The sequence below is a fragment of the Coccomyxa subellipsoidea genome (genome assembly GCF_000258705.1).
Source record: "Coccomyxa subellipsoidea C-169, whole genome shotgun sequence".
Lineage (NCBI taxonomy): Eukaryota > Viridiplantae > Chlorophyta > Trebouxiophyceae > Coccomyxaceae > Coccomyxa > Coccomyxa subellipsoidea.
This window is the reverse complement of record NW_005178025.1, coordinates 760,999-782,616: the sequence shown is the minus strand read 5'-3', so window position 1 is coordinate 782,616 and position 21,618 is coordinate 760,999. Positions and strand designations below refer to the sequence as shown.

Here is a 21,618-nt window from a genome sequence, read left to right as displayed (position 1 = left end):
TACGGGCCGTCCTGCGTCACTCTCTCCTTTCGTGAACCTTTATGAACCTGGTGCCTTCATCACGAGAAACTCAGGCAAGTTCACGGCTGGCCCATTTCTGCACTGTGGCACTGCAGATTGGATTAGGAGTTGCTGTGTCCAAAGGTGCCTGCTTTTCCGAACGCGTCCCGCTTCCCGCGCACCTGAACTCACCTGGTGAATACTAGTGCGGTGAGATACGAGGTTGGGGTAATGGTGATGGCTTCAAGGTGCTGTTCCACGGTTTCAAGCCCAAGACTTGTGGCTCTTCCTGCCCTCCCCACAAGGCCGCGCGTCCTCTCAGAGGGTCACCTGTTGCCCCGTCAGCGCCAGTCCCTTATTAGGTGTACTATGCAGCCTCAAAGCGGGCAATGTGCAGCATTGCCTGCTTCGAGGAAACGGTCACGCTCATCCGTGATTGCCCTCATCAGTGAGGCCGTATCAATAAACGTGAGTGCTCATTCTAAAGTTCTGATCAAGGGTTATGTGCAAGGGCAACCGTGATGCTTGTATGGATGGACGAATGCCCATAATTCATGTATAAGAAACATGATGTATTGCGATGTTCTTATTGTGAGATCCTTTGCCTGACTCACTTTCGTTTCAAGCATCTGTTGACCTGAACAACAAGGTGTTGACTGGATTTTAATCTGTTTACAGGCTGCTGTGCAAAGATTTGAGACCCTGGCAGGCCGATCGGCTATGGTGAGTTTCTTTTGATGTGAAGTGACGCCTTTCCTGCAATTTTCATGATACTGCTTGTGGTGCGTCTGCGTGTGCTGTGTTCATCTTACTGATGCTACCTGACCTTATGCAGGTGGGGTTTGTGATCGCCCTGCTGGCTGAGTTTTCAGTGCCACCTGAGGGATTGTTTGGCGCCTGGGACAACCATTCTTTGAGCGTCTTTGGAGCCAGCTCACTCCTGATGATCTCGGTTGCAGCGGTAAAGCCCCTGTTTTCACTGCAGCTTCCTAGACCGTATGCAACCATGCTAGCCTGTTTACCCTTCCAAGGACCATCAGTTGGAAGGACTGTGCTGTGGTGTCATTGAGTGCTGCAGGCCACTGGCGGACAGTCCCTTGAGGACATTATAAAATGGCAGCATGCGCTCTTGAGATGAGGGCTTGGCATTTGATGGTCGGTGTCTGCGGCAGGTGCTGGCCTCTATGAGCACAAGGAGGATGGGGCAGAAGCTGCAGAGCTCGGTGCTCACATCCCTCACTGCCCTGTCGAGCGCCAAGGACGGCCTGGACAAAAATGTGGACCTCATCTTTGAGGACGTTTTTGGCCGCGACTTCCTGCGGGAAATTGTCAACCTCGACTTTGATGACTTCCTGTGAAGACAGCCAGTCGCAATACGAAGGAAGTAGATTTGCAGCTCATTTCATTCCTTTGCAGCTATATAGAGAAGGGCTCTGGTGTCTCAGCGGCACCTGATGTGGGTGCATGAGTGCTGAGGTGGATGGGGTTCTGCCAGTGTTTCTGGGAGGCTCTGATCATACTATTGGCAGTGAAGAGGAGCTGTCAGCAGAATGCCAGAGTCTGGAATGCAAGGCAGATCCCTGATGGGAATGCATGCAAGACGGGCACGCCCACAATAACTTTGTAGTAGTCGATACGCTTGCTTCACAGATTGTAGGCCATTGAAGGCCACTTCTACTACTGTACTTTCGACGGTGTCTAAGCTCCAAGGGGTGCTGTTGTATCAAAAGTGTGTTACTCTTTGACCAGGCTTGGAGCTTGTGCCGCACTTTGACTTGTACTAGAAGGACTTTTCTTTTGAGAGGGAGCACCCCACCTGTTTGTGTGAAGTAGGCAAGACAACGCATGATTACAGGAATGCCTACAATGGAAATTGAGCCCACATTGGGCACTGTCATGTTGTGTCGTGGCAGGAAGCAATAGCAATAGCACTGCACTGGCAGTTGCTTGTTGACTGTTGACAACGTTGTGTGGCATTCAAATGTTCTGGGGCCAGGCTTGTGTTCCGGCACTCGTACTGGTACAACATGTTGAAGTAGAGGTGGCAAGAAGCGTTGGTTGTGTAGGCTGCAGCTGTACCATAGCTATCATTAATGAGTGTGCAACTCGCTGAATTACTAGTTGAACTGCTAGCCGCTGATCAATGTAACCAGCTGAATTGCAGTACAAAAACTTAAGAATGATCACGACCAAGATTTTTTTGAACTTGCCAATGTCCCTGATATCTGATCAACATGCTACAAGCTTGAGTTCATGGGCAGACCGGGTATCTGTGATGTCTTTCTCCTCAACTTGAATATTGAATGCTGCTGTTGGTGGTATGAAAATGTCGTGCATGCACATGCGCATGGCCCAATGGATTCTGCATGCAATCACAACGTAGTGTTTGTTGAGCAGGATAGAATCACGATGTTCTGGATGCATTGATGCATCGTAGTGTGGGTGAGGCTTCATGCGTCGTCGGGGTCGACTGCTCTTCGTATTTTGATGTTTACCTTGTGTCTCCTGTTGCACTTATTCGTCTTAATCTTGAAACCATCCTTCCTGCTTAGTCACCCTGATGGTAGCATGTAACGCCCCAACACAATTACCAGCTTTCGAAACGGAAGAAACGGAACTGGCAGTCGAGGAATATGCAGAGCCCAACATGTCTCCGCATAAGACGCCTTCCTTCCTTTCGTACAGAAGGGGACTGTCGGCAGTGCACGCCGGAGTCACCATTCTTTTGCTCACGTCACAAAGTTGTGAAGGACAGGTTGTTTTAGGCGTTGTCCCAACGCTATGCGAGCAAGGAGATAATAGTTGCGATCCAGTTCTTATCGAGCCCACTACAGTCCCCGGCTATGTCGGCTGCATCAAGAATGTAGGAGAAGAGTGTGTCAACGGGAACGGTGTTCGGGCACAGGCTCCCTTCGATCCAAGCACCGCTTGTCCTACGACCCCCATATATACGGCCAGTGGATTTTCAATGGACAGGACTTCTCTGGAAGACCAGGTATCCCACGTTGTGGATTGTTTATCGACGATCGTTTGCACTGGCATCGTGGCTATGCGTGGTGTCCTTGCCTATCGACTGGCTCTCTGAGACTACGAACAATCACACAGAAAAGTATACAAAAGGAGGCCTAAGTCAGGACTCTTGGAATCCGGCAGATCGCGGCGTGTATTAATTCGGTGCGCGAGAACCCGGACGCCTTTGCCTGCCAGTACCCGTGCAACTACTCCTCCTGGCGAAACGATGTCATTTCGCCTCCCAGGGGAGGCCTGGCAGCGAGCGGAACCGATGCGGTCAAGGAGCTGCAATCGTGAGAAGCAGCTTTCCACCCACACATCACCCTCTCAAATTGCAACATGGTGTGCAGGTGACCCCCAAGACTGCGCCTCTGTTTGTGGGGGTGACATCTCTATGATGGGGATGCAGGGCGGCATACCAGCACTCGCTGGACATGGCCAAGAACAATTTCTTCTCCCACACCGGCTCGGATGGCTCAGGCTTGGAAGACCGCGCAGCCAACGCCAACTTTTATACATTCCCTCTTGGAGAAAACATTGCTGCGGGCTATATCAGTGTGCGCGCGACAGTGCTTGCGTGGATGTGGTGAGCTGCTGCCGCCATCTTCTTGTCAGCCTTACAAACATCGACTGCCTAAGGACTCCTTTCAAATTTGGTTCATGGACAGCTGATTTCAAACAAGGGACTGAAAGTGGTTATTCTCACTGCATGCAGCTCTCCTGGGCACAGGACCAATCTAATGGTGAGCTCTATGGCATTACTGATGACTGGCGCAATTGCTTCCATGCGGATGATACGCATGAGAGATACCCGCAGACATTACAGTGCACCACAGACATTTGATAAGTTCTGCTCTTGCTGCAGGGCTGCGGCTTTGATTCGGTGGGCACGGGGGCCGCATTCAACATGTCAACGAGCTACAAAGTCTACTTCACCCAGGTGTCCGATCCCCATCAATCACTACACCCTGCAGCTACCACTGTGTGAAAACGCACGTTGTGAGATTTCACAGTAATTGGATTTGCTCGTGGCACATCAGTAGTACTGACTGGCACAGTGTGAGCGCGCAGGACTTTGGCTGCTCGCGCGACGACTTCAACTGCCAGTGCCCGGAGGTGGTCAGCCCGGCGACCGGCCAGCCCGCGCCGGTGCCGCCCGAGCCCTCCTGTGGCCAGCCGCCCGCGCCCGCTGCAGCCGCCGGCCAGGCCCTCGGCGGCGCAAAAGTCGGCGTCCCCACATCCTCCGCCAAGGCCCCCGCGCCCGCCCCCCAAACCCCCACTGGCAGCCCCCGCGCCCCCGCGCCGGCCCCCGGTGCCAGCAAAGTCACCGGCGCGGCGGCCGCCGCCGCCAAAACGCCGGCATCCGCTCCTAGCACCGCTCCTGCGGCCGCGCCGCCGGTGGCGGCCAAAAGGAACGTGCTGCAGACCGGGACCACCCCTGCCCCGAGCCCCTCTGCCGGAGCTGCTCGCACCGGAGCGGCCGTGCCGGCGCCGGCCCCGGCGGCTGCCGCCGCAAACGCACCCACAAGCGCCGCGGCGTATTCGTACGCCCCGCAACCGGCAGTTGCATCGGCGGGAGTTGAGACTAGCCCGGCACAGAGCCCCGGGGCTGCCGCGGCAGAGGCGCCAGTCGCGGTGCTGGCTGCTGAGTACCCAGCGGCGGCTGTGACGCCGGCTCCGAATGGAAGCACCGCTGCAGGGGTTGCGCCTGCTAGCAGCCCTGCATCTGGCGCAAGCAGGCCCCTCGGCTTGTACGCCACCTCCATGGAGCTTCCAGGTCTGTGTCAACCATTGTCACATTGTCTATGAAGATGGTTAGTGATATGAAGATGGTCAGGAGCCTTAGGTGCTCCCAACGTGGTGGATAGGTCTCAAAAATGCAGTGATATTAGTCACAGTAGGCGATCGAAATATATCACCCAGATGTGTTGCACACTTTTTCGAAAGCAGAGGTGCCCTGTGTTTTGATGCATGTGGGAATCCCAGGATGCACTACACTTTCATGAGACTCGCACTGGCATTCCTGAAGCAGGGACCACTGGAGCGCTGGCGGCCACAAATCAGCCTACAGCGGTGATTGTTGCGTCCCTGGGCCTGTTTGCGGGCACTCTCACCACGTCTGATGTGTCAGCAACTTCAGACGCTGGCGCCAGCATTGCTGTGTCGGACGTGCAGCCCTTCCCAGACGAGCCAGCAACATACATGATTGAGGTGGGAGCACTGCCAATACTGAGCACACCAAGGACGTCATTTCCATTAAAAGCAGAGCATTCCTCAGATACAGCCAGCCAGCTTGTCACCCCATTTGGGGAACAGGTGTATACAATCTCAGAGGCAGGCAATTGTGAATGTCCCGGGTAGCAGGGGCCGGTGTAAGTAACAGAACACTGTGCCCACGTTGATCGGGTCTTGCTTAGATCTGGCGACTCCATCGAGGGGTTCGATGTGTGGCAGTCCTTACCTGCAGCTTGCCTGCAGCCGCACCGTGGCTCTGGCAGGGACAACGTTCAATGAATTCAAATGAAGTGTGAATGCACATGTTTATGTGCTGTGCAGGTGCTGCATCCAGCAGGCTTCACTGGCACAGTAACAGTCAGCCTTCCAGGGCTGCCTGCGCTCCAACCCCTGACATACAGCGTCGTGTCGCGTGACCTTGTGGTTCAGAGCCTAGGCTTCAGCATCTGCCCGCTCAGTTTTGGCGCCCACTGAGGAAGTGGTACACAGCGATCATGATATATGTATTGGACCTCTGCTTCAGTACTGTCTCGTAGAAGTCACAATTGTGCTCGAGCACCTTGTTACACTGCATATGTGACAAGACAGCACTGTCTGCATTAATCAAACTGGCTTCTTTGCCATGGCTGTGAGTTACATTTGAATGCTTTGCCATGGGCTTGGCGTGTCTCTATGTTGGTACATGACTGGTGGAGTACTCATTGTACATTAATTTTTTACTCCATGCTACTCTGGCGTATATAATTACTGCATGTCCTTGAGGAAGCAAGATCTGCCTTACATGATGAGCAGTGCGATGCTTGCTAATGTAATCTTGATGATGTGCCAGTTCTCAATGTCTACACATGTTGTGGTGGCAACTTGTTATATTTACGGGTAAATGGAGTACTGTCATCTTTTCTGTATTGCACGATGCCAACATGAATTTAATGCGCTATAAATTGTCTGCACATTATATGCCTCACACGAGCTCTGCATGCAATCGGGATGCTATCCACCGGGAATGCCTTCTTCCATCCTTCTCTTTGCGAGTGCAAGCAAAGCCTGCATTGCACACTCAGCATCAGCATGCTGTGTCCCATGCTCACCTTCTGCATAGACTGCAATAAATGCGAGGATATATCAATAATCTACCTTGTAACTTGCCTTTTGGCAAGGGAGGAAATGCATGTAATGAAAACAAAACATAACATCAAAAACACACCCGCCAGCTGCTGGGTCGGCTGCCTTTCCTTTTGAGGTCTGACGTGGTCACAAGCAGTGGCAGCTGTCTCTCACGATCTGTGCTCGAGCATGTTTTGACAGTGCAGGGCAGCGCGTCAGCAGCACTGTTGGCAGTCTCAAGCCCCGCTTCGCTCACTGCAGCCAAAGCCGGGGCCAAAGGCGCCAGCACACTGAGATCACACAACCACACACCACTTCTTACAACCTACCACATTGGTGAACTTTTGCAACAATGGCTGTGAATCTATAATTTTCAGGCTTTCTGATGCCCAACGTGGTGCATCTGGTGAAGGAGCTCACCTCTGTCTGTGAAGTAGCTGTGTTTCTTGGCTGTAATCTGGTGCGAGCAAATCTGCAAAGAGTGCGCAGTTGTCTATGGGCAGGTCTGGATTCACTGCTCCGCTGACTGTGGGTATGAGCTGCCTCGGCCGCAGCGCAGCAACAAACGATCTCAGCTCTGCATAGCTGCTGTGCAGGCTGTAAGGGACCTGCGCACAGCATCCTGATTTATTTCCCTCAATCCTCCATTCGAACTGAAAGGCGCACAATTCAAAGCAAATGCATGGTTCAGTCGGTGAAGCTGTCACAATTTAGGAAGGATGGAAGACGTCTCTGTTGCACCTGGAAGATGAGCTTTGAGGCGGCTTCAATCTCTTGGGCAGTGACAGGGCCCCATTCTCCTCTTGTCTGAGCTTGGCTGTTAGAGCATGCCCCTGTATTTCCGCCCTCATTGAGAATTTGTCTTTCTGTTGTCATGGGTGCAGTGGGCGCCGTCAAAGCGGGCGCGTAGGTGCAGTATCCTGCACACACGCCCTCACAGGTGAGGTGCAAGTCTCTTCCTGGCAGCTTGCAAGGCAATTGTCTCTATGCATGCTGTGTAGTCTTACAAGTGAAGGGAGCAAAAAAAGTGTCACCCACCTGATGGTAGTATGGCAATGGTGGGGCACTCTCGATTAAGCTTGGCAACATACTGAATCGTCACCTACGCCACAGGACAAGAAAGTCATAAATACAAAGAGGAGGGTGGAATGTTTCCAAAGCACCTTGTGTAGATTGAAGCGCCGTGCCTGATGCCGTGACATGGCGATAATGCGGGCCGAGGTGCTGTCAGATGTGAAGAGCTGCTGGGCAGGCAAGCCCAGCAGAGTGACGGCCGCAAAGCGGCCAGCCGGCAAGAATACTCTCTCCCCTGCAGCCGCTGCCACTGCTGCCAACAGCTCCTCTGCAATGTCCCCATAACATGCATGATTGATTGAATTTCGGCATACGACATGTTGAAATCAGCTTGAACGCCATTTACATCATGGCAGACTGATGGCAGCTGATCACCTTTGCCGAGATTGTCCACTCCGACAATGATGCGATGAAACGGGTGAGACTTGACAAGTTGGATGACTTCGCTGCAAGCCTGCAGCCTCGGTGGGAAGTCATACCTGTCACAATGGAACAGGCAAGTAATCAGAGGGCAGCCTGCTCTTAACTTCTGGGTGTCTTCGCCTTGTTCTTCTGATGCTGGTAAGGAAACTAACGAAAGGCATCATCGAGCAGTGCGCACCTTGGATGTGCATAGGTGTTGTCCAGGTAAAGGACATCTAAAGGGGCACTCGTCAGAATGGGGTGCAAGTTCTCCTTCTGGTACTCCTGCTCCCATCGGAAGTCCCCACAATGCAGGACACGCCCGAATGGCCCTTCAAAAAGGAACATGACAGCGCCCTGTCCAACACCAGCACAAAGAATGTTCAATGTCCCGTTCATCTGCACATCTTATTGCACATGTGTAATGACTGGTAAAGAGATTCTGTGCAAGTTCTCACATATTATCACAAGACATCACGCACACAGAGCATTGGTTCATACCAGGCAGTGGTTCGCATTAAGAGGGGTGACTTGGACAGTGGCATGGCCATATGGTGTGGCAGCACGCAGAATGACTGTCTCGTCCAGTTCCAGGGATATGAGAGGAGCTCTGAAGTCAGGCCACCGCACTAGAAGAAGTTCCCTTGTGGCTGATGAACAATAGAGCGGGGCCCCTGTGCCAACGAAAGTCAGGAGCGAATACTTCTATAATCACATCGTTGTAAACTGTAGTTCCCCTTGCACTTGTCTCGTACCTGTCCAAGTATCACTAAGACCTTGCAGGTGGTCAGCATGAGCATGTGTCAAGAATGCCCACAGCACGTTCGTGGCACTCCGTTTCCAATAATCCACTGTCAAGCACCCGAAGCTTCCAACCGGAATCACTGTACCATTCACCATATCAGGCTCGCCTAAGCCAAGAGCAAAGTTTCTACCCGAGGCATGCACCCAACTTGGAAAATTGTACCAATCGATCACAAATCACCACATTGAGAGTATCAGAGAGATATAAAAGACTTGTAATTTCCTGCTTGGAGTCACAGAAATTTGCCATGTTCTGCTGTCTACGATCATCACATACTGCAGCACATTGCGCAGCATGCAAAGCAGCTGCAGCAGGCCCAGCAGGGATGTGGCATTGCCAGGAGAGAAGGGCATGCAAGCAGAAGGCGCAGCTGAACGGGCTTTTGTTTGATATTGTGACTGGACCAATCTGCGATTTGTTGGGATGCTGCGGATGCCAGCAGGCAAGGCAAGGGGGCAATCACTGAGATCATGTGCAGCTGCAGATCATGGGCAGGCACGGTGCTCATATGAGCACATGCGGATTATTATTTCTTAGCTTAATTTCTAGAAGATCTTGGTTCAAGGTTGAAGCTGCAATTGTGAAATACTCGGAAGCCTTGTTAACGGCAAGTTGCCATCATGCTTACTCACGATCATGCCATGCTCTAGTGCGAATCATGATCATCTAGATTCCGCACAGGGCAGGACCTCGGGCGCCTGCTCAGTTACACAACTTGGAGCAGCCGCTACTAGCTAGCTATTTAGCCGATAGTATCAGATTCTTTCTCATCATTGAGCATGTATGCACGTGCAGCATCCTGCACCAGCTGATCTACCCGGTACATGAAATGTGCATTGCAGCATGGGACACCAGCACAGTGGCAGCCAGTGGCTGTGTTCCAGAACCCACATTCATTTCAGTTGCCTGTGGTTTAGCCCTTCTATGCCGAAAGATAATGGTCCATTCAAGCAGTCTCCCCGTTGATGCCCATCAGCTCTGTCTCAAAGATGAGTGTTGCTCCTCCTACAGCAACAGCCTCACTCTGTGAATGGATGACCCCGGCAACTCTGCCAATTCTTCCTGTACTAGGTCACAAAGCCAGATTTGCTCCACTTGGCAGCAGGGCGCGCACCTGGAATCTTTGGTGGTGATCCATGCTCGCCATAACCCAGGCTTGCTGGGATCTTCAAGCGACGCTTCTCACCAATGCTGCAACAAAGGTGATCTCAGTCAAGCATCACCTTCATGAATGAAAGAATGTGATGCGCAAAGAGAGGCGGGAAACCACGCAGCAGCACTTTTGCGGGGCCACTCACCACATGCCTGCAATCCCCTGGTCCCACCCCTTGATCACCTGTGCCAAACACAGTTTTGATTCTTCAGACCCCGCAGAATACAAGATTTGGCGGAAGAAAAGCTCAGATACCTTAATAGAAGTGCCTCCAAGCTGAGGGACCCACCTGTCCGGCGCCAAGCTTGAATTCAAAGGGAGTTCCCCTGTCCACGCTGGAGTCAAAGACTGAGCCATCAGTCAGAGAACCCTGCATACCGTATATCAAGTCATTAGAAAACCAGCACTACGTAATTTTCATCATCCTTCTTCACTTCAGAGATCTGTGGCATCCATTGGGAAAGAAAGGAACTTGCCGTGTAGTGGACGGACACTGAGTCCCCAGCAGTCGCCTTCTTCAGGCATGTCGCGGGTTTGTGCTGCGCAGAATTTGCACCAACGGTCAGACCCTCCATTATAAAGGACACTTGATATATTGACGAGGGTGATGACTTTGATCAGGAGGTGTCCGATCACAGCAAGACTTTGAACATCCCCTCGATATGTTTCAAATCACTTAGCATGTATCATCAGAGTTGTTCCCCCATAATCACCTTGACCCCTATTTGCAACCTCGTGACCTCTTTTGCTCCCTGGGCTGGAGCCATCAGTGCACAGCACCCCAACACCAGGAGGGTGATACAATTTGAGACCCGCATCATGAGGCTCGCCTTCCTCTCGCAAATCAGGAGGGTTACACAACAAGTCAATTGGTCAATAAATGCGCTTGCAATCGGGAGTCAAGCAAACTGATGAAGCGCAGCTACGGTCTACAACGGCGCTCTTAGTATGCCCCAGAATGAACCGCAGGAACACCTGGTGCTGGGCCTGGCATACACTCAAACTCAACAAATGCACTTAAAGCGTGACATACAGGATGAAGCAGAAGGGAAAGAAAGAAAGGAGCGATGGGAAGCGCACGTGATGCTATGTCGCCAGCACGTGAAAGGAACACCAACATAACGACCCCTGGCTTCTTGGGATGGCCATCTCACGAAAACACAGCCTCGTCGATGAGCAAAACCCAATCATTATCCACTAAATTTAGTTTTAGAGGCTCTAATCTCTGCTTATGTCAAAATTGCAGGGCCAGCAGTGCCCAGGTTGATTTTGATGTAACTGGCATGAGTCTATGTGGGGTAGAAACATTCATTGTCTGGGGCCCAGCACACAAGCAAATTGTCCCGTAACTTCATTCGTGGCAGGCCTTGGGTGCTGATCACCTCGGAGGATCACACATTGCGTGTGACTTGACTTGCAGCGAAGCAAGCAGTGGATTGCACTTTGGCCATGCCTCCTAAAGTCGGAGACAGGGTGGAGGTAAAATCAATGTCTCGATTCCCAATTGCACGTTTGATGAGTAATCCAAGGCTGCACAGCACATGCAGCTGAACAGCAGAGTAACGCTAGACATCCCTGCGTGACTCTTGGGAAAACAGGTCCAGCAAGACCCAGACGACCAGGGATGGGCGGGTGCCTGGTATACAGCCACCATCACGCAGATAGACAAGCATAGATGCACAGTGGAGTATGACGAGGTAAGCCACTAGTGAATGATGTGTTGGGGACAAAGTTTCGTTAAGAGTGTAACAATTGGTTGCGAAGAGGTACTTGCGCACTGGGTTCCGAAATCGCCTTCTCCACTGTGTGATTCCTGACCACCATTCACCCCTGCAGCTCATCACTGATGACGGCGACAAGGACACAGACACAGTGTCTCTGACACGTCTCCGTCCCATCTATGCAAATGATGACAGCAGGACCAAACCGCTGCAGGAGCGCATCTGCGGTACGCACCACGATGTGGTTGTCAATTTCTTGTGTGCACAGGGTAAAGCCCCCGACAGGACACTGGCCTGGGAAAACTCAATGAGGGATGTTCTTATTTATGCAACAGGGGAGCCGGTTGACTGCTGGTATGATGATGGATGGTGGGAGGGCTATGTGCACATCACCCGGGACACAGAGCTTGTAGTGTTTTTTCCCTCTAATGGAGACCTTGTCACAATCCCCTATGATCAGTCAAATAAACCCGAGGATCAGCAGAAGCGGCTCAGGTGTGCCCCACATAGACCTTCAGCCTGCCATGGAAATATGCTCCGAGTGACTTCACCCAATCAGCATTTGAGGCAGCAACAAAACCAAATGATGCTGGCTAAAAAAGCATGGGCACTTTGATTGCTGCAAGTGGAAAATGTTGAAAAGATGAAGCCATACCAAGGGCATCCTGCATCAATGGCAGGACAAGGAGGAAATGGCACAACAAGGATCGGATATGGAACAAGATGCACATGAAAAGCTTTGATGGGGCTGCTGATGAGCGGACAGCGCCGCGCCCCTCGCCACCCCTTTCACAGCTGGACACCAGGGTCTCCAAGGTGAACATTGCGGCACACCCCCATCAATTTCCTTCACTTCACCACCTCCTGTCCTTCTCTGAGTAGAGTAATTGCAGTGTCAGCTAGTCCCTGTCATGAAAGAGTGCGAGCATGGTGCAGGACATCTTTGAGCAGAAACAGCGTGAGCTGGAGCAGCAGAGGGCCAAGAAGAGGGCGGCACAGCTGTCAGCATTCGGCAGCGAGACCACCTCAGACGATGGCGCTGCTGCGGCCGCCGGCGCTGCCTCAGAGGCAGGGCCGAGCCAGCCTGCAGGGCCGAGCGGGCGGCAGGCCCCTGAGAAGCCCAACCTCAAAATGAAGCTGAAGGTGGGCGCAGATCAGGAGGGTGCAGGCCAGCAGGGGAGTGAGAGGGGAGATGCAAAGGTGAAGGAGGCCACCTGGGCAGCTGACAAGGAGGCCAAGGGGGACAAGGCGGCTCTGCTGAGGAAGGGGAGCGGTGCGGCAGCAGCAGCAGCGGCTGAGTTGGATCCGCTGGGAGAGGCCACTGCGATAGGGGCAGAGGCAGTGATTCCAGAGGCGGGAAAAGCAGCACCAGCGACGCCAAACGAGGGGGCAGCAGCCGGGGCATGGCCAAAGCGGCCGCCGGCAAAGCCTGGACGGCCGACAATTGCCGCCACAGGCGCTGCTAAGGCCAAAAAGGTGGCTCTCAATTGCCCTTGTAATCATGCCGTCATCTTGGCTGGGAAGTGTGTTTGCTTTCCATCTTTTTCTTTCCAATCTAGCTCGCAGAGAGACTTGTGTGATCTCTTTCTGGTCGGTGGGCATGACGCAGGACTTTCTGATGTCTGATTGTGTCTGGCAGGAGGCTGTGGCAAAGGCTGGGGCACCTGCGGCGAAGGCAGGGGCAGGTGCTCCTCAAGGCCTGCAAAAGAAGGTGGTAAAGAAGAAGGACCCCGCAGGGAAGCCAAAGAGAGGGCAGGAAGCCGAGAATCCTCACCTTGTGGAGGCCATGAAGGTGTGACCTTTGACTAATTCCAACGCATCTTCAGATGATGTGTCTTTGTACAGACTGCCATTACAGACTAAGTGCACCTGCACAGGATGGCATGACAGAGGGGTTACTTTAAGCAGGAGAGGTGGAATTTTGAAGCACTGTTGTCTTCTACCAGGTGATTGAGGCGGAGGGCTGGAAGCCACTGGACCCTGTGAAGGGGGCATCATGGAGTGAGGAGGAAACTGAGATGCTATATAGCATAGAAGCCAAGTGTGTGGCCTACGACAACGATACCGTTGTGAATGTCAGAAAACACTTGGCTATGGTGAGTCACACTTTCATTGCTTCCAAAACCACATTCCCGCCGGTAGATATTACAGGCTCATACTCCGTCTCTGGCAAAAGTGTTGTCCAAAAAAATAGAGCCTAATGCATGTCTTGGGTCCTGCACCTCAGGCATTTTGAGGAGCGCTCATCAATGGCTTGAAGACCGACAAGTGCTGTGTATGCTCTGTACAACTACCTTGCAAGCTTGCCACAGCAGCCTTACTGAGCTTCATTGTGATGGCATGCAGACGCTGCTGCCGCATCGCGACATCGACTCCCTCCGCAAATTCAGGAGCACTCACAAGGACCAACTGAATGACATATGGATAGCCGCCCAGAAAGAGAAGGCAGGCGCGGCTGCAGACCAGGCAGGCCCCTCTCGCCCGACGCAGCAGCGCCAGCAGCAGAGGCAGCAGCAGCAGCAACAGCAGCGGCAGCAACGGCAGGCCGACGCTGCAAAGGCGGCTGCCAGGCCGGCCGCCAAGCAGCCTGCAGACCCCGACACGCCGGGTCTTGACGCACACGCAAAGAAGGGGGCCGGCAAGGCCGTGAAACAGCCCGCAGATCCCGAAACACCGGGTCTTGACGCGTACGCAAAGAGGGCGGCCGGCAGGGCCGCACAGGCGCGGGGCGAGGAGGAGGCCCTGCCAGACACACCGAGGGGGGCGGAAAAACAGAAGGTGACGGAGATCGGCGGCAAGAAGATGCTGCTGGGGCACAGGCAGGCCAGTCTGGAGCAGCGGCTGAGCTCCCGTTCTCTGGGCATTGATGCCATGCCTGGTGCGGGCCCCCCGGCCACCTCAGCGCCGATGACATCAGCGGGCCCGTCTCATGCCGCGTCGCCGTTCCAGCCGGCATGGCGGCTGCCCTCTGACCCCCGACTGAGGACGAATCGTGGTGAGGGCATTGTGCCCATGCCACAGCCTGCAATTGCGCAGAGCCAACAGGAGCCTGGCTGGCCTCGGAGCGACCCTGCTGGTGTGACTCTCCTTGATCATTGCATGTCATCAGAACTCATCTGGAATCTGTTTCCTCCCTATCTCTCATGACAGAGCATCGATGTCCAGCGGTGGTCCCCTGTGATATGTTCAATGAAAATATGGGGAGGAGCCGCAATCTGAAGTGGTGGGTCATGACTGCTGCAGGCGATGTGCAGATGGTGGAGGACTTGCCTCCCCACATGCTGGACGAGCAGCTGGCGCGCAGAGCAAAGACCTCCGGCCGCAAGAGGCGCAGCAGATCCCCTGAACGGTGCGCCTTATTACCCCGCGCATTATGTCTGGCTGCTGTGAAACATAGATAGCTCCTCAGTTACTAGACTGGAGTCTCTTATCCGCTCTCTTGTCCCTGCTGCCGAAGGGCTCTCCAGCTCAAATGAAGGCCGAGGAGTGTAGGGAGATATAAAGTTGTCAGTTTCGCTCAGTTGGACCTGCTAGGAGGAGTAGACTGCATCCAGGACCAGGCTCAGATGTAACGAGTCTTGTCTTTAATGGACTGCTAAGCTTAGCAGAGTCCATTGAAAAGATTGCCAATTTGCAGACGATGTCATTGAGCTGAAATAGCGGCGCGCTTTCTGCAGGGAAGTTACGCCTGAGGAAGTGCGAGTTCTCCCGCCCATCAAGCGGCTGGCATCTGGCGCCAGGCCCGGCTCTGCGCGGCCCAGCAACATCATCTGCCTGGACGGCATCGGGCAAGTGTGGAGGTCCAACAAGGAGCTCGAGGCCGCCCTCAGACCCTTTGTGGCAGACTTCTCTGTGCGCACCTATGACCCCTGTCACACGGCCCCATACTGCACCCTGTGCACACTGCTGTGGACATCTCCAACTTCCATGTACATGCCCCTACCTAGTTGGGTGGGGTGCCGCCGCGAGCGATGATTTCAGGCATGCGAATCGTGTCAGTATCGACTGCTCCAGTATGAAGGCAAGATGGGCAGCGAGAAGAGCAAGAATCATGAAGAGCAAGACACAAATGGGCGCCGCACTTCCATGTTCATTGGTTCTCGAATGATGAATAGCACTTGTGCACATCACCTGCTGTCCACGGCCGGCATGAGAAGCTGCCAAGGTGTTGAAGAAGGGAGTGGCTGTGGTTTGCAGAGGGTGGAGATTGCAATGGAGATGGTGGACGGCCACCCCTGCCATGCCGGATGGGCAGCTGTCATCTTCCCAAGCGCGCAGGATGCTGCAGAATACCTCCCAACGTATGCATTTCTTTGACATCCAGCTTACCTGCGTGAACCTGTTTTACTACTGCTTATCAAACCTTGGACTCCTCAGGATGACATGCGCAGATCCAAGCAAGCAAGATGGAGTTGCAGCAATGAGTGCAGTCCAATGTGTTGGTGCCAAATTAAGAAAAGAGAGATGCAAGACATGCAAGGCAGTGCGAGCGCAAAATAGGGAGAAGGACTGCCTTGAAGTGTATATGCATTGCCGGTAACACACAAGACACCTGTGGCCCGGGAGCACCACAGACCACATTGCAAGCACGCTGAGTTGTTGCCCTGTGAGCGCAGGATGCAGAACCTGTACCTGAGGACTCCCTCAATCCCCCTCCCCAGGCCGCTGCTGGCGCACTACCCCAGGAAGACCGAGGATGACTTCGACAAGCACATCGGCTATGGCTTCGTCCAGGGGGTGAGACACACTGTCACCTCCCATACTCCTGCCTTTAACAAGGGCCCTTTGGCACCCCAGAATTTAATCGCTGTCTCACATTTTTTTTGGGGCTGATCAGCACCACAGCACATGGCCACTCACATCACCATGCAGCTAAGCAGCATGGCGTCCTGCCAGTTGTTATTGACTGCGGTCAAGGAAGGTCTTCAAAGAGGACCTGTGCTTGTTGCTTCTGAGAAGGTAATATGCCGAGAGGGAATGAGTCTGAGTGCTCGGGCTGTTTGCGCAGATCTATGTGGCGCCGCATTTTGCGCAGCCGAACAGCATAGAGTACCAGCCGGCGCTGGAGTGGCGGCGGCTGCAGAATGCCACGCGCGCATGCAAGTGCATGCACCGGGAGCAGCATGCCGCCAAGCTGGCAGAGGTCATGCGGATGTACCAGAAGGTGAGTTGGCATTGCATGAAAAGCCACCTTAAGAGTCGACCATCGCCCCATCGGCGGGCTGATAGGGCATCACATCTAATTGGGGTAATTTACATCATCCATGCCTCGGTGATGCCGTCACCTGGCTCGACAGCTTTGTATCTGCGCCTTTTTTCCCAGCACCTGCACTTACAAACCCACGCAGGACCTACTAAGCAGCAGGTGTGGCGTGTCGGTCGGTACTAACGATTACTGTCACAATCAATGCAGAGTCTGCGGATAATAAATCCCCATAACATTGGCTGCAGCAGATATCTGCTTGTATATGACATGCCATTCCAGCATTGCTTTTGTTTCGCTCATGATCTGTGCTTGTCCTGCATCAAGGCAGCGGCAGCCATTTAGATCCGAACACTGGGGCCGCATGAAAGACAAGGCTGAGGCTGAAGGAGGGCGTTCCTCCTCCTGCAGGAGGCACTCTCAAGTGCATCCTGCCAATCCAATCAATAATCTTCATAATCCAGGTGTGAGCGCAGTGCCTGACACATCTTTCCACGTTCCTGCAGAAGGCGGAAGGGGATCAGGTGTCGGCCGAGGATCAGGTTCCGCCGCCGCCGCCGCTCAAGACGCCATGGCTATTTGTGAAGGGCATCGGCGCCCCAGCGCTGGCGGACCCGCAGATAATCCGCAGCGCGTTTGAGCAGTGGGGGGCGCGCGACGTGAAGGTCCCCCGCGATCCGGTCACCGGCAAGACCCGGGGGGTCGCCCTCATCCGCCTGCAGGACCCCTACCAGGTGCCCCCCCGCCCCCGCCCTCCTGCCCTGCTTTGTATTCCCCTGAACCCTAAGGCCTCAGATGACCTGTAAGTAGGGTAGGCTAGTACATGACATGCAAGGCATGGATTCTGGAAGACACTGGCTCGGTCTGTGGGGTCTCTTTCAGTCACTTGATTTTGAGATTTAAGGTTGTTGAAGCTTACCATGCTTTGCATTGTGGTGAGGTGCCTTGCCTCTCTTTGTGTCCGCCAGAGGAACAAGACCTGACATGCATCACTGGGGTCCGTGTGGTCCTCATCAGGGTGCTGCCGAACTATTTGCAACCTTGCCCTGCTTCTATGCTCTTTACGTGCTTGCCTGCGTCTGCTGCGGGTGCTCGAGAGGGTGATTCGCACGTCTCTGGGCTTGGGTGGAGTCCACAAAACAAAAAGTGTAGCTGTGACGCGCCTCTCCATGGATTGCTGCCTGTGAAGCAGCATCCGAAACAGCAAGTGGCAAAAACTGCATCTATATCTGTGCACAGGTGGAGCTGCTGAAGGGGGACTTGGACGAGATGGTTTACATCATGGCCGGCTCCCCCCGCCCGCTGCAGTCACACATGCTCGACATGGGTGCGCTTTCAACCCCTTGCACCTTCAGCCTTTGCATGAGAGCAGTCACAATGCATGCTCCATACGAGTCATTGAGGAGATTTCAATGAGTGTTCTCCTCAATAAAGGGGATCACCCCCCTGCTGTGAATAACGTTGCATTGTCCTTTGACTGATGTCATCATCGCGTACAGTATTGTCATGACAGCTCAATTATTTTCATCAGGCCATGTGAGCACGACTGGGCCCCCTCATCCCCTGACCCCCTCAGCCTCAAGCTTCATCACCTCAGCCATGCATGCATGCATGCATGCATGCGTGCGTGCAGGTCATGACAGGTCTGCGGGACAATAAATGCACTTGACTAAGTACGGGCTCTGCTGTGCGCAGGGCTGCCCCGCGAGTGCTGGCAGGCGATGCACGACTCGGCGCTGTTCACGGTGTTCAAGCGCGACGACCGCGGCAACGGGCCGGCCGCCCCGGCCGGCGCGCCGCTGCTAGTAAAGATTGAGCGGCCGCGCTCGCTGGAGGAGTGGTACGCGCAGCGCCTGCGCAACCTGCTCGAGCGCGGCACCGAGGAGCGCCTGGATCTGCAGGCTGTGGTGCGCTGCTTGTTGTGCTTACCGAACACCTCGCTCTGCCTCTGAAGTCCTTTTGACAAAACAAGGGACACCGTCATACCTCAAGAGATCATAGATTGGGTCTCTGAGGTCTCTGGCGTGTCTCTTGAAGTTTGTGCAAAACAGAGGCCACACTGTCGTGGTTCCCAACTTTGCCAGCAGCCTTCAGATGTGATGGCAGTCGTCTTGTAACCCATGCGCAAACATCGCACGAGGGTAGCATTCATACTGCAGAGAAAATTGGTCGCCCTTTGTCTGCTTTCCATTCGAGACATGGAGTGAATATGCTCAGGAATCTGAAGAAGTAACTGTGAGCTTGCCCGTGGTAATTGTGTTCTTGCCCGGGCTTGCTCGCAGCTGAACGGGCCGTGGGAGGCGCTAAAAGTGGCGCTGTGGGTTGGCCCTCCTTTCCAACAGGCCAGTCACAGCACAACACAGGCAGGATCGGCAATATTGTGAAGATGACTGAAAGCCTTTCCGGGCTCACACGCAGTTGAACGGGCAGCGGGAGGCGCTGCACCTGGCGCACACACGGCAGTACGATGGTGAGGTGGGCAAACTGGTGGACGCCAACATGATCAATTGCACCGACATCATGAAGTCCCTGCGCACCGGCAAAAGGAAGGAGTTCAAGGAGCTGCGCAACATGCCCGACCGTTACAAATACCTCCTGCAGTACGGCAACGGCAAAGGTGCTGCCCTCTGCCTTCCCCGGCCGTTGAGACCTTGCACTGGTCCTCTTGGGCATCCGCTGCAAGGTTGGCCTAGAGAACGTGGCTGTTGGACTCTTCGGCCAATAGCCACCTATGGAAGAAATTGGCTGGGGAAGAGGTCGGGTAGGAGATGCTTTTGCGCAAAGACCATGTCTATGCCGTCAATTTTCCTGGGAGAATTTCGATATGGTTGTGCGCCTTGCTACATGGTTGTCGGTCAGGAGTGAAAAGTGGAACTACCAAGTCTTGCGTAAAGCTGGGTATGAATGTTTGACGGGCTTGCTTGTTTGGTGCGTTAGGATGAAATGGTCTTACAAGAAGCTCTGGCAGAAATTCTAAGGATGTGGCTCGCTGTGTGCAGTGGGGATGGCGCCCGGAGCGTTGCCAGGGAACGCTGAGCAGCCCAAGCCCGTAGCAGCTGGCCGAGGCATGACCATGGGAGTAAGGGGCCAGACCAACCACACCAGGTACAACAGGGGCAGGCATGGCAGGCCCTACCACAGCCAGCAGCGCTCGAAGAGATGAGTGGCCGCTTATTCGTTCTAAAATCGAGGCCCTGAAAAAGAGGCCCATGGGCCAGCCTTTTGTCTGTGGTGAAGGCTGCTCAGATGTGATCTAACTTCAAACATGCTATTGTTAGCAGATGAGCGTTTCTAGAATCTCGGCGTAACAGGCCAGACCTGCTTGTACAATGATGTACTTGTCTAAAAGATTTTCTGAATCCCAGGGCCTCGGGGCCCTGTGCGGTGTCGTAGATGATTTTGTCTGAGCTGGAATAGCGGTGCTGGGACAAGCGCCTATATATTATCATGATCCTTACATGCATGCACCTGGATCCATTGTTTTTGAAAGAAGTATTTGATATACTTCAAGAAATTCCTGCCGTTCAGGTTGTGCGGTTTTTGACAAATTGCATGGGATGACTATTATCTTTAGTACATCAGGACCTCCAGCTGCAAAGTTGAAAGCTCATTGTAATGGTGCGTGAAGCAATCTTGTAAGGATGCACAAATTGTGCAGCACAATGCCATCTGCCCTGCATTGCGTTCTGATGCAGATTGGAAGCTGTCTCCTGTGGCGTTCCTGGAAAGCCTCACTCTTGAATTTTGTAATGTCCCTTCGACGAACCCAAACCTTCCTCGCATGCATTGTCGTTCTGCTTGTGAAAGACTAGCGGATGCTACGAATTGTTGCGGAAGTCTTTGTGATGTCGAGAATCTGCTAATGACACTCTTCAAAATCAGAAGTATATAGCTAGATGTGACCATGTCCAACAACTTTCAACTTGACATTCTACCCCAGCTTGATTGCTCGACAGAATGGCTTGACATGCCATCTCGTATCTCACATGGAGCGAGCAGCAGCCCCCGGAAATCGCAAGGGAGACTGAGTCCATTCACGGCAAGTTTAAAGATTAGTCCCAGTCCTGCTTCCGACATGATAATTCTGAGAATTGAAGCAAGCCTGAATGTGATATTATTGTATTACCGCAGAAGGAGAATACGCCACCAGATTTTGGAGTGGAATCTCCCAGATACGCAGAGGAAGGGCATGCAGAAGTCAAGAGCCCCACTCAGAAACAGCGAGCTCAGCAGCTTGCGCGAGAAGCGTTGATACAAAGACGGACATCAACACTACCATATGCCGTATCGTCCAGCAGTCAGAGCAAGGCTGCGCAGGCTGCAGCAAGAAGGCGAGCAGCAGCTGAATGGGTGGAATCCTTGACAGGGGTGGCCTTGCCCACGTCCTCAGACACCGCGCTGAGGGGTGCTCTGCGCGATGGCGTTCTCCTGTGTAAAATACTCAACATCCTCAGGCCAGGCATCTTTCCAAAGGTGGTTCCCAGGGCCCATTTTCTCAAGTATGGCCCTCCTGATGGGCCTTCCACGCTATATTATTTGGGTAAAATGTTGACCTGCTGTACGAAATGAACCTGCTCATGGTGTGCTGCAGATCTATGAGCTGCATGACACCAAGAGCACCACGGACGAGGTCATAAGGTCCAAGGAGAATGTGGTCAATTTCATCGACACCCTGCAGAAGTTGGAGTTCCCAACCTCAGCAATTTTCTCCTCCTCAGACATTGAGAGCACCGGCCTGGAGGACAGGCAAGCCCCTTGCACCTTGCGTGACTCCTTCCTCAACCTGCATGTACAGCAAGGGAGTGTTTTTTACCTCGCTTGCATGCATGCTGTTTCTCAAGCCTAGCGGCGTTCTGGAGGCGAAGGGATTCGAAACATTAGTACCAGGCATCCTGTCTGTGTTTGGATA

General features: G+C 53.5%; 6 protein-coding genes across 6 annotated transcripts; 3 read left to right on the top strand and 3 right to left on the bottom strand.

Moving 5' to 3' along the window:
• Window positions 1–106: 106 nt before the first annotated feature.
• Window positions 107–1,403, top strand: COCSUDRAFT_67746 (hypothetical protein). The gene is made up of 4 exons (XM_005644152.1): window positions 107–468; window positions 679–723; window positions 836–961; window positions 1,173–1,403. Exons 1-4 carry the CDS (start codon window positions 232–234, stop codon window positions 1,356–1,358), a joined length of 594 nt encoding a protein of 197 aa, XP_005644209.1. The 5' UTR covers window positions 107–231; the 3' UTR covers window positions 1,359–1,403.
• Window positions 1,404–1,442: 39 nt separating this feature from the next.
• Window positions 1,443–2,167, bottom strand: COCSUDRAFT_34199 (hypothetical protein). The gene has a single exon (XM_005644151.1). It carries the CDS (start codon window positions 1,896–1,898, stop codon window positions 1,515–1,517), a length of 384 nt encoding a protein of 127 aa, XP_005644208.1. The 5' UTR covers window positions 1,899–2,167; the 3' UTR covers window positions 1,443–1,514.
• Window positions 2,168–2,968: 801 nt separating this feature from the next.
• Window positions 2,969–5,721, top strand: COCSUDRAFT_58407 (hypothetical protein; the record flags this gene model as incomplete). Its single annotated transcript, XM_005644150.1, has 7 exons — window positions 2,969–2,995; window positions 3,154–3,305; window positions 3,422–3,581; window positions 3,878–3,952; window positions 4,084–4,789; window positions 5,045–5,223; window positions 5,569–5,721. 7 exons carry the CDS (start codon window positions 2,969–2,971, stop codon window positions 5,719–5,721), a joined length of 1,452 nt encoding a protein of 483 aa, XP_005644207.1.
• Window positions 5,722–7,995: 2,274 nt separating this feature from the next.
• Window positions 7,996–8,727, bottom strand: COCSUDRAFT_19473 (hypothetical protein; the record flags this gene model as incomplete). The annotated part of the gene is made up of 3 exons (XM_005644149.1): window positions 7,996–8,184; window positions 8,329–8,501; window positions 8,583–8,727. The coding sequence occupies 3 exons, from the start codon at window positions 8,725–8,727 to the stop codon at window positions 7,996–7,998; spliced, it is 507 nt and encodes a 168-aa protein (XP_005644206.1).
• A 426-nt stretch (window positions 8,728–9,153) lies between these two features.
• Window positions 9,154–10,781, bottom strand: COCSUDRAFT_25703 (hypothetical protein). Its single transcript, XM_005644148.1, has 6 exons — window positions 10,499–10,781; window positions 10,262–10,324; window positions 10,075–10,155; window positions 9,931–9,968; window positions 9,747–9,823; window positions 9,154–9,637 (listed from the first exon to the last, which is right to left on the bottom strand). The coding sequence occupies exons 1-6, from the start codon at window positions 10,604–10,606 to the stop codon at window positions 9,579–9,581; spliced, it is 426 nt and encodes a 141-aa protein (XP_005644205.1). The 5' UTR covers window positions 10,607–10,781; the 3' UTR covers window positions 9,154–9,578.
• Window positions 10,782–10,983: 202 nt separating this feature from the next.
• COCSUDRAFT_67744 (hypothetical protein) lies at window positions 10,984–20,356 on the top strand. Its single transcript, XM_005644147.1, has 20 exons — window positions 10,984–11,264; window positions 11,384–11,482; window positions 11,622–11,733; window positions 11,842–12,001; window positions 12,187–12,322; window positions 12,443–12,982; window positions 13,146–13,298; window positions 13,453–13,581; window positions 13,853–14,582; window positions 14,750–14,855; window positions 15,184–15,358; window positions 15,704–15,807; window positions 16,123–16,243; window positions 16,515–16,670; window positions 17,216–17,443; window positions 17,949–18,036; window positions 18,405–18,616; window positions 18,992–19,030; window positions 19,128–19,326; window positions 19,709–20,356. The coding sequence occupies exons 1-20, from the start codon at window positions 11,235–11,237 to the stop codon at window positions 19,870–19,872; spliced, it is 3,681 nt and encodes a 1,226-aa protein (XP_005644204.1). The 5' UTR covers window positions 10,984–11,234; the 3' UTR covers window positions 19,873–20,356.
• Window positions 20,357–21,618: the final 1,262 nt, after the last annotated feature.

Excerpts from the sequence above, each read along its gene's own strand:
- COCSUDRAFT_67744 (XM_005644147.1), top strand. The coding sequence starts at position 11,235 with ATGCCTCCTAAAGTCGGAGACAGGGTGGAG. Across the intron at positions 14,856-15,183 it reads CGCAGCAGATCCCCTGAACG|GGAAGTTACGCCTGAGGAAG; the intron begins GTGCGCCTTATT and ends CGCTTTCTGCAG. Across the intron at positions 19,031-19,127 it reads CGCTAAAAGTGGCGCTGTGG|TTGAACGGGCAGCGGGAGGC; the intron begins GTTGGCCCTCCT and ends GCTCACACGCAG.
- COCSUDRAFT_34199 (XM_005644151.1), bottom strand. The coding sequence starts at position 1,898 with ATGACAGTGCCCAATGTGGGCTCAATTTCCATTGTAGGCATTCCTGTA.
- COCSUDRAFT_67746 (XM_005644152.1), top strand. The coding sequence starts at position 232 with ATGGTGATGGCTTCAAGGTGCTGTTCCACGGTTTCAAGCCCAAGACTT. Across the intron at positions 724-835 it reads TGGCAGGCCGATCGGCTATG|GTGGGGTTTGTGATCGCCCT; the intron begins GTGAGTTTCTTT and ends GACCTTATGCAG. Across the intron at positions 962-1,172 it reads TGATGATCTCGGTTGCAGCG|GTGCTGGCCTCTATGAGCAC; the intron begins GTAAAGCCCCTG and ends TGTCTGCGGCAG.
- COCSUDRAFT_25703 (XM_005644148.1), bottom strand. The coding sequence starts at position 10,606 with ATGATGCGGGTCTCAAATTGTATCACCCTCCTGGTGTTGGGGTGCTGT. Across the intron at positions 9,969-10,074 it reads TCAAGCTTGGCGCCGGACAG|GTGATCAAGGGGTGGGACCA; the intron begins GTGGGTCCCTCA and ends TGTTTGGCACAG. Across the intron at positions 9,638-9,746 it reads ATCACCACCAAAGATTCCAG|GAGGAGCAACACTCATCTTT; the intron begins GTGCGCGCCCTG and ends CTGTTGCTGTAG.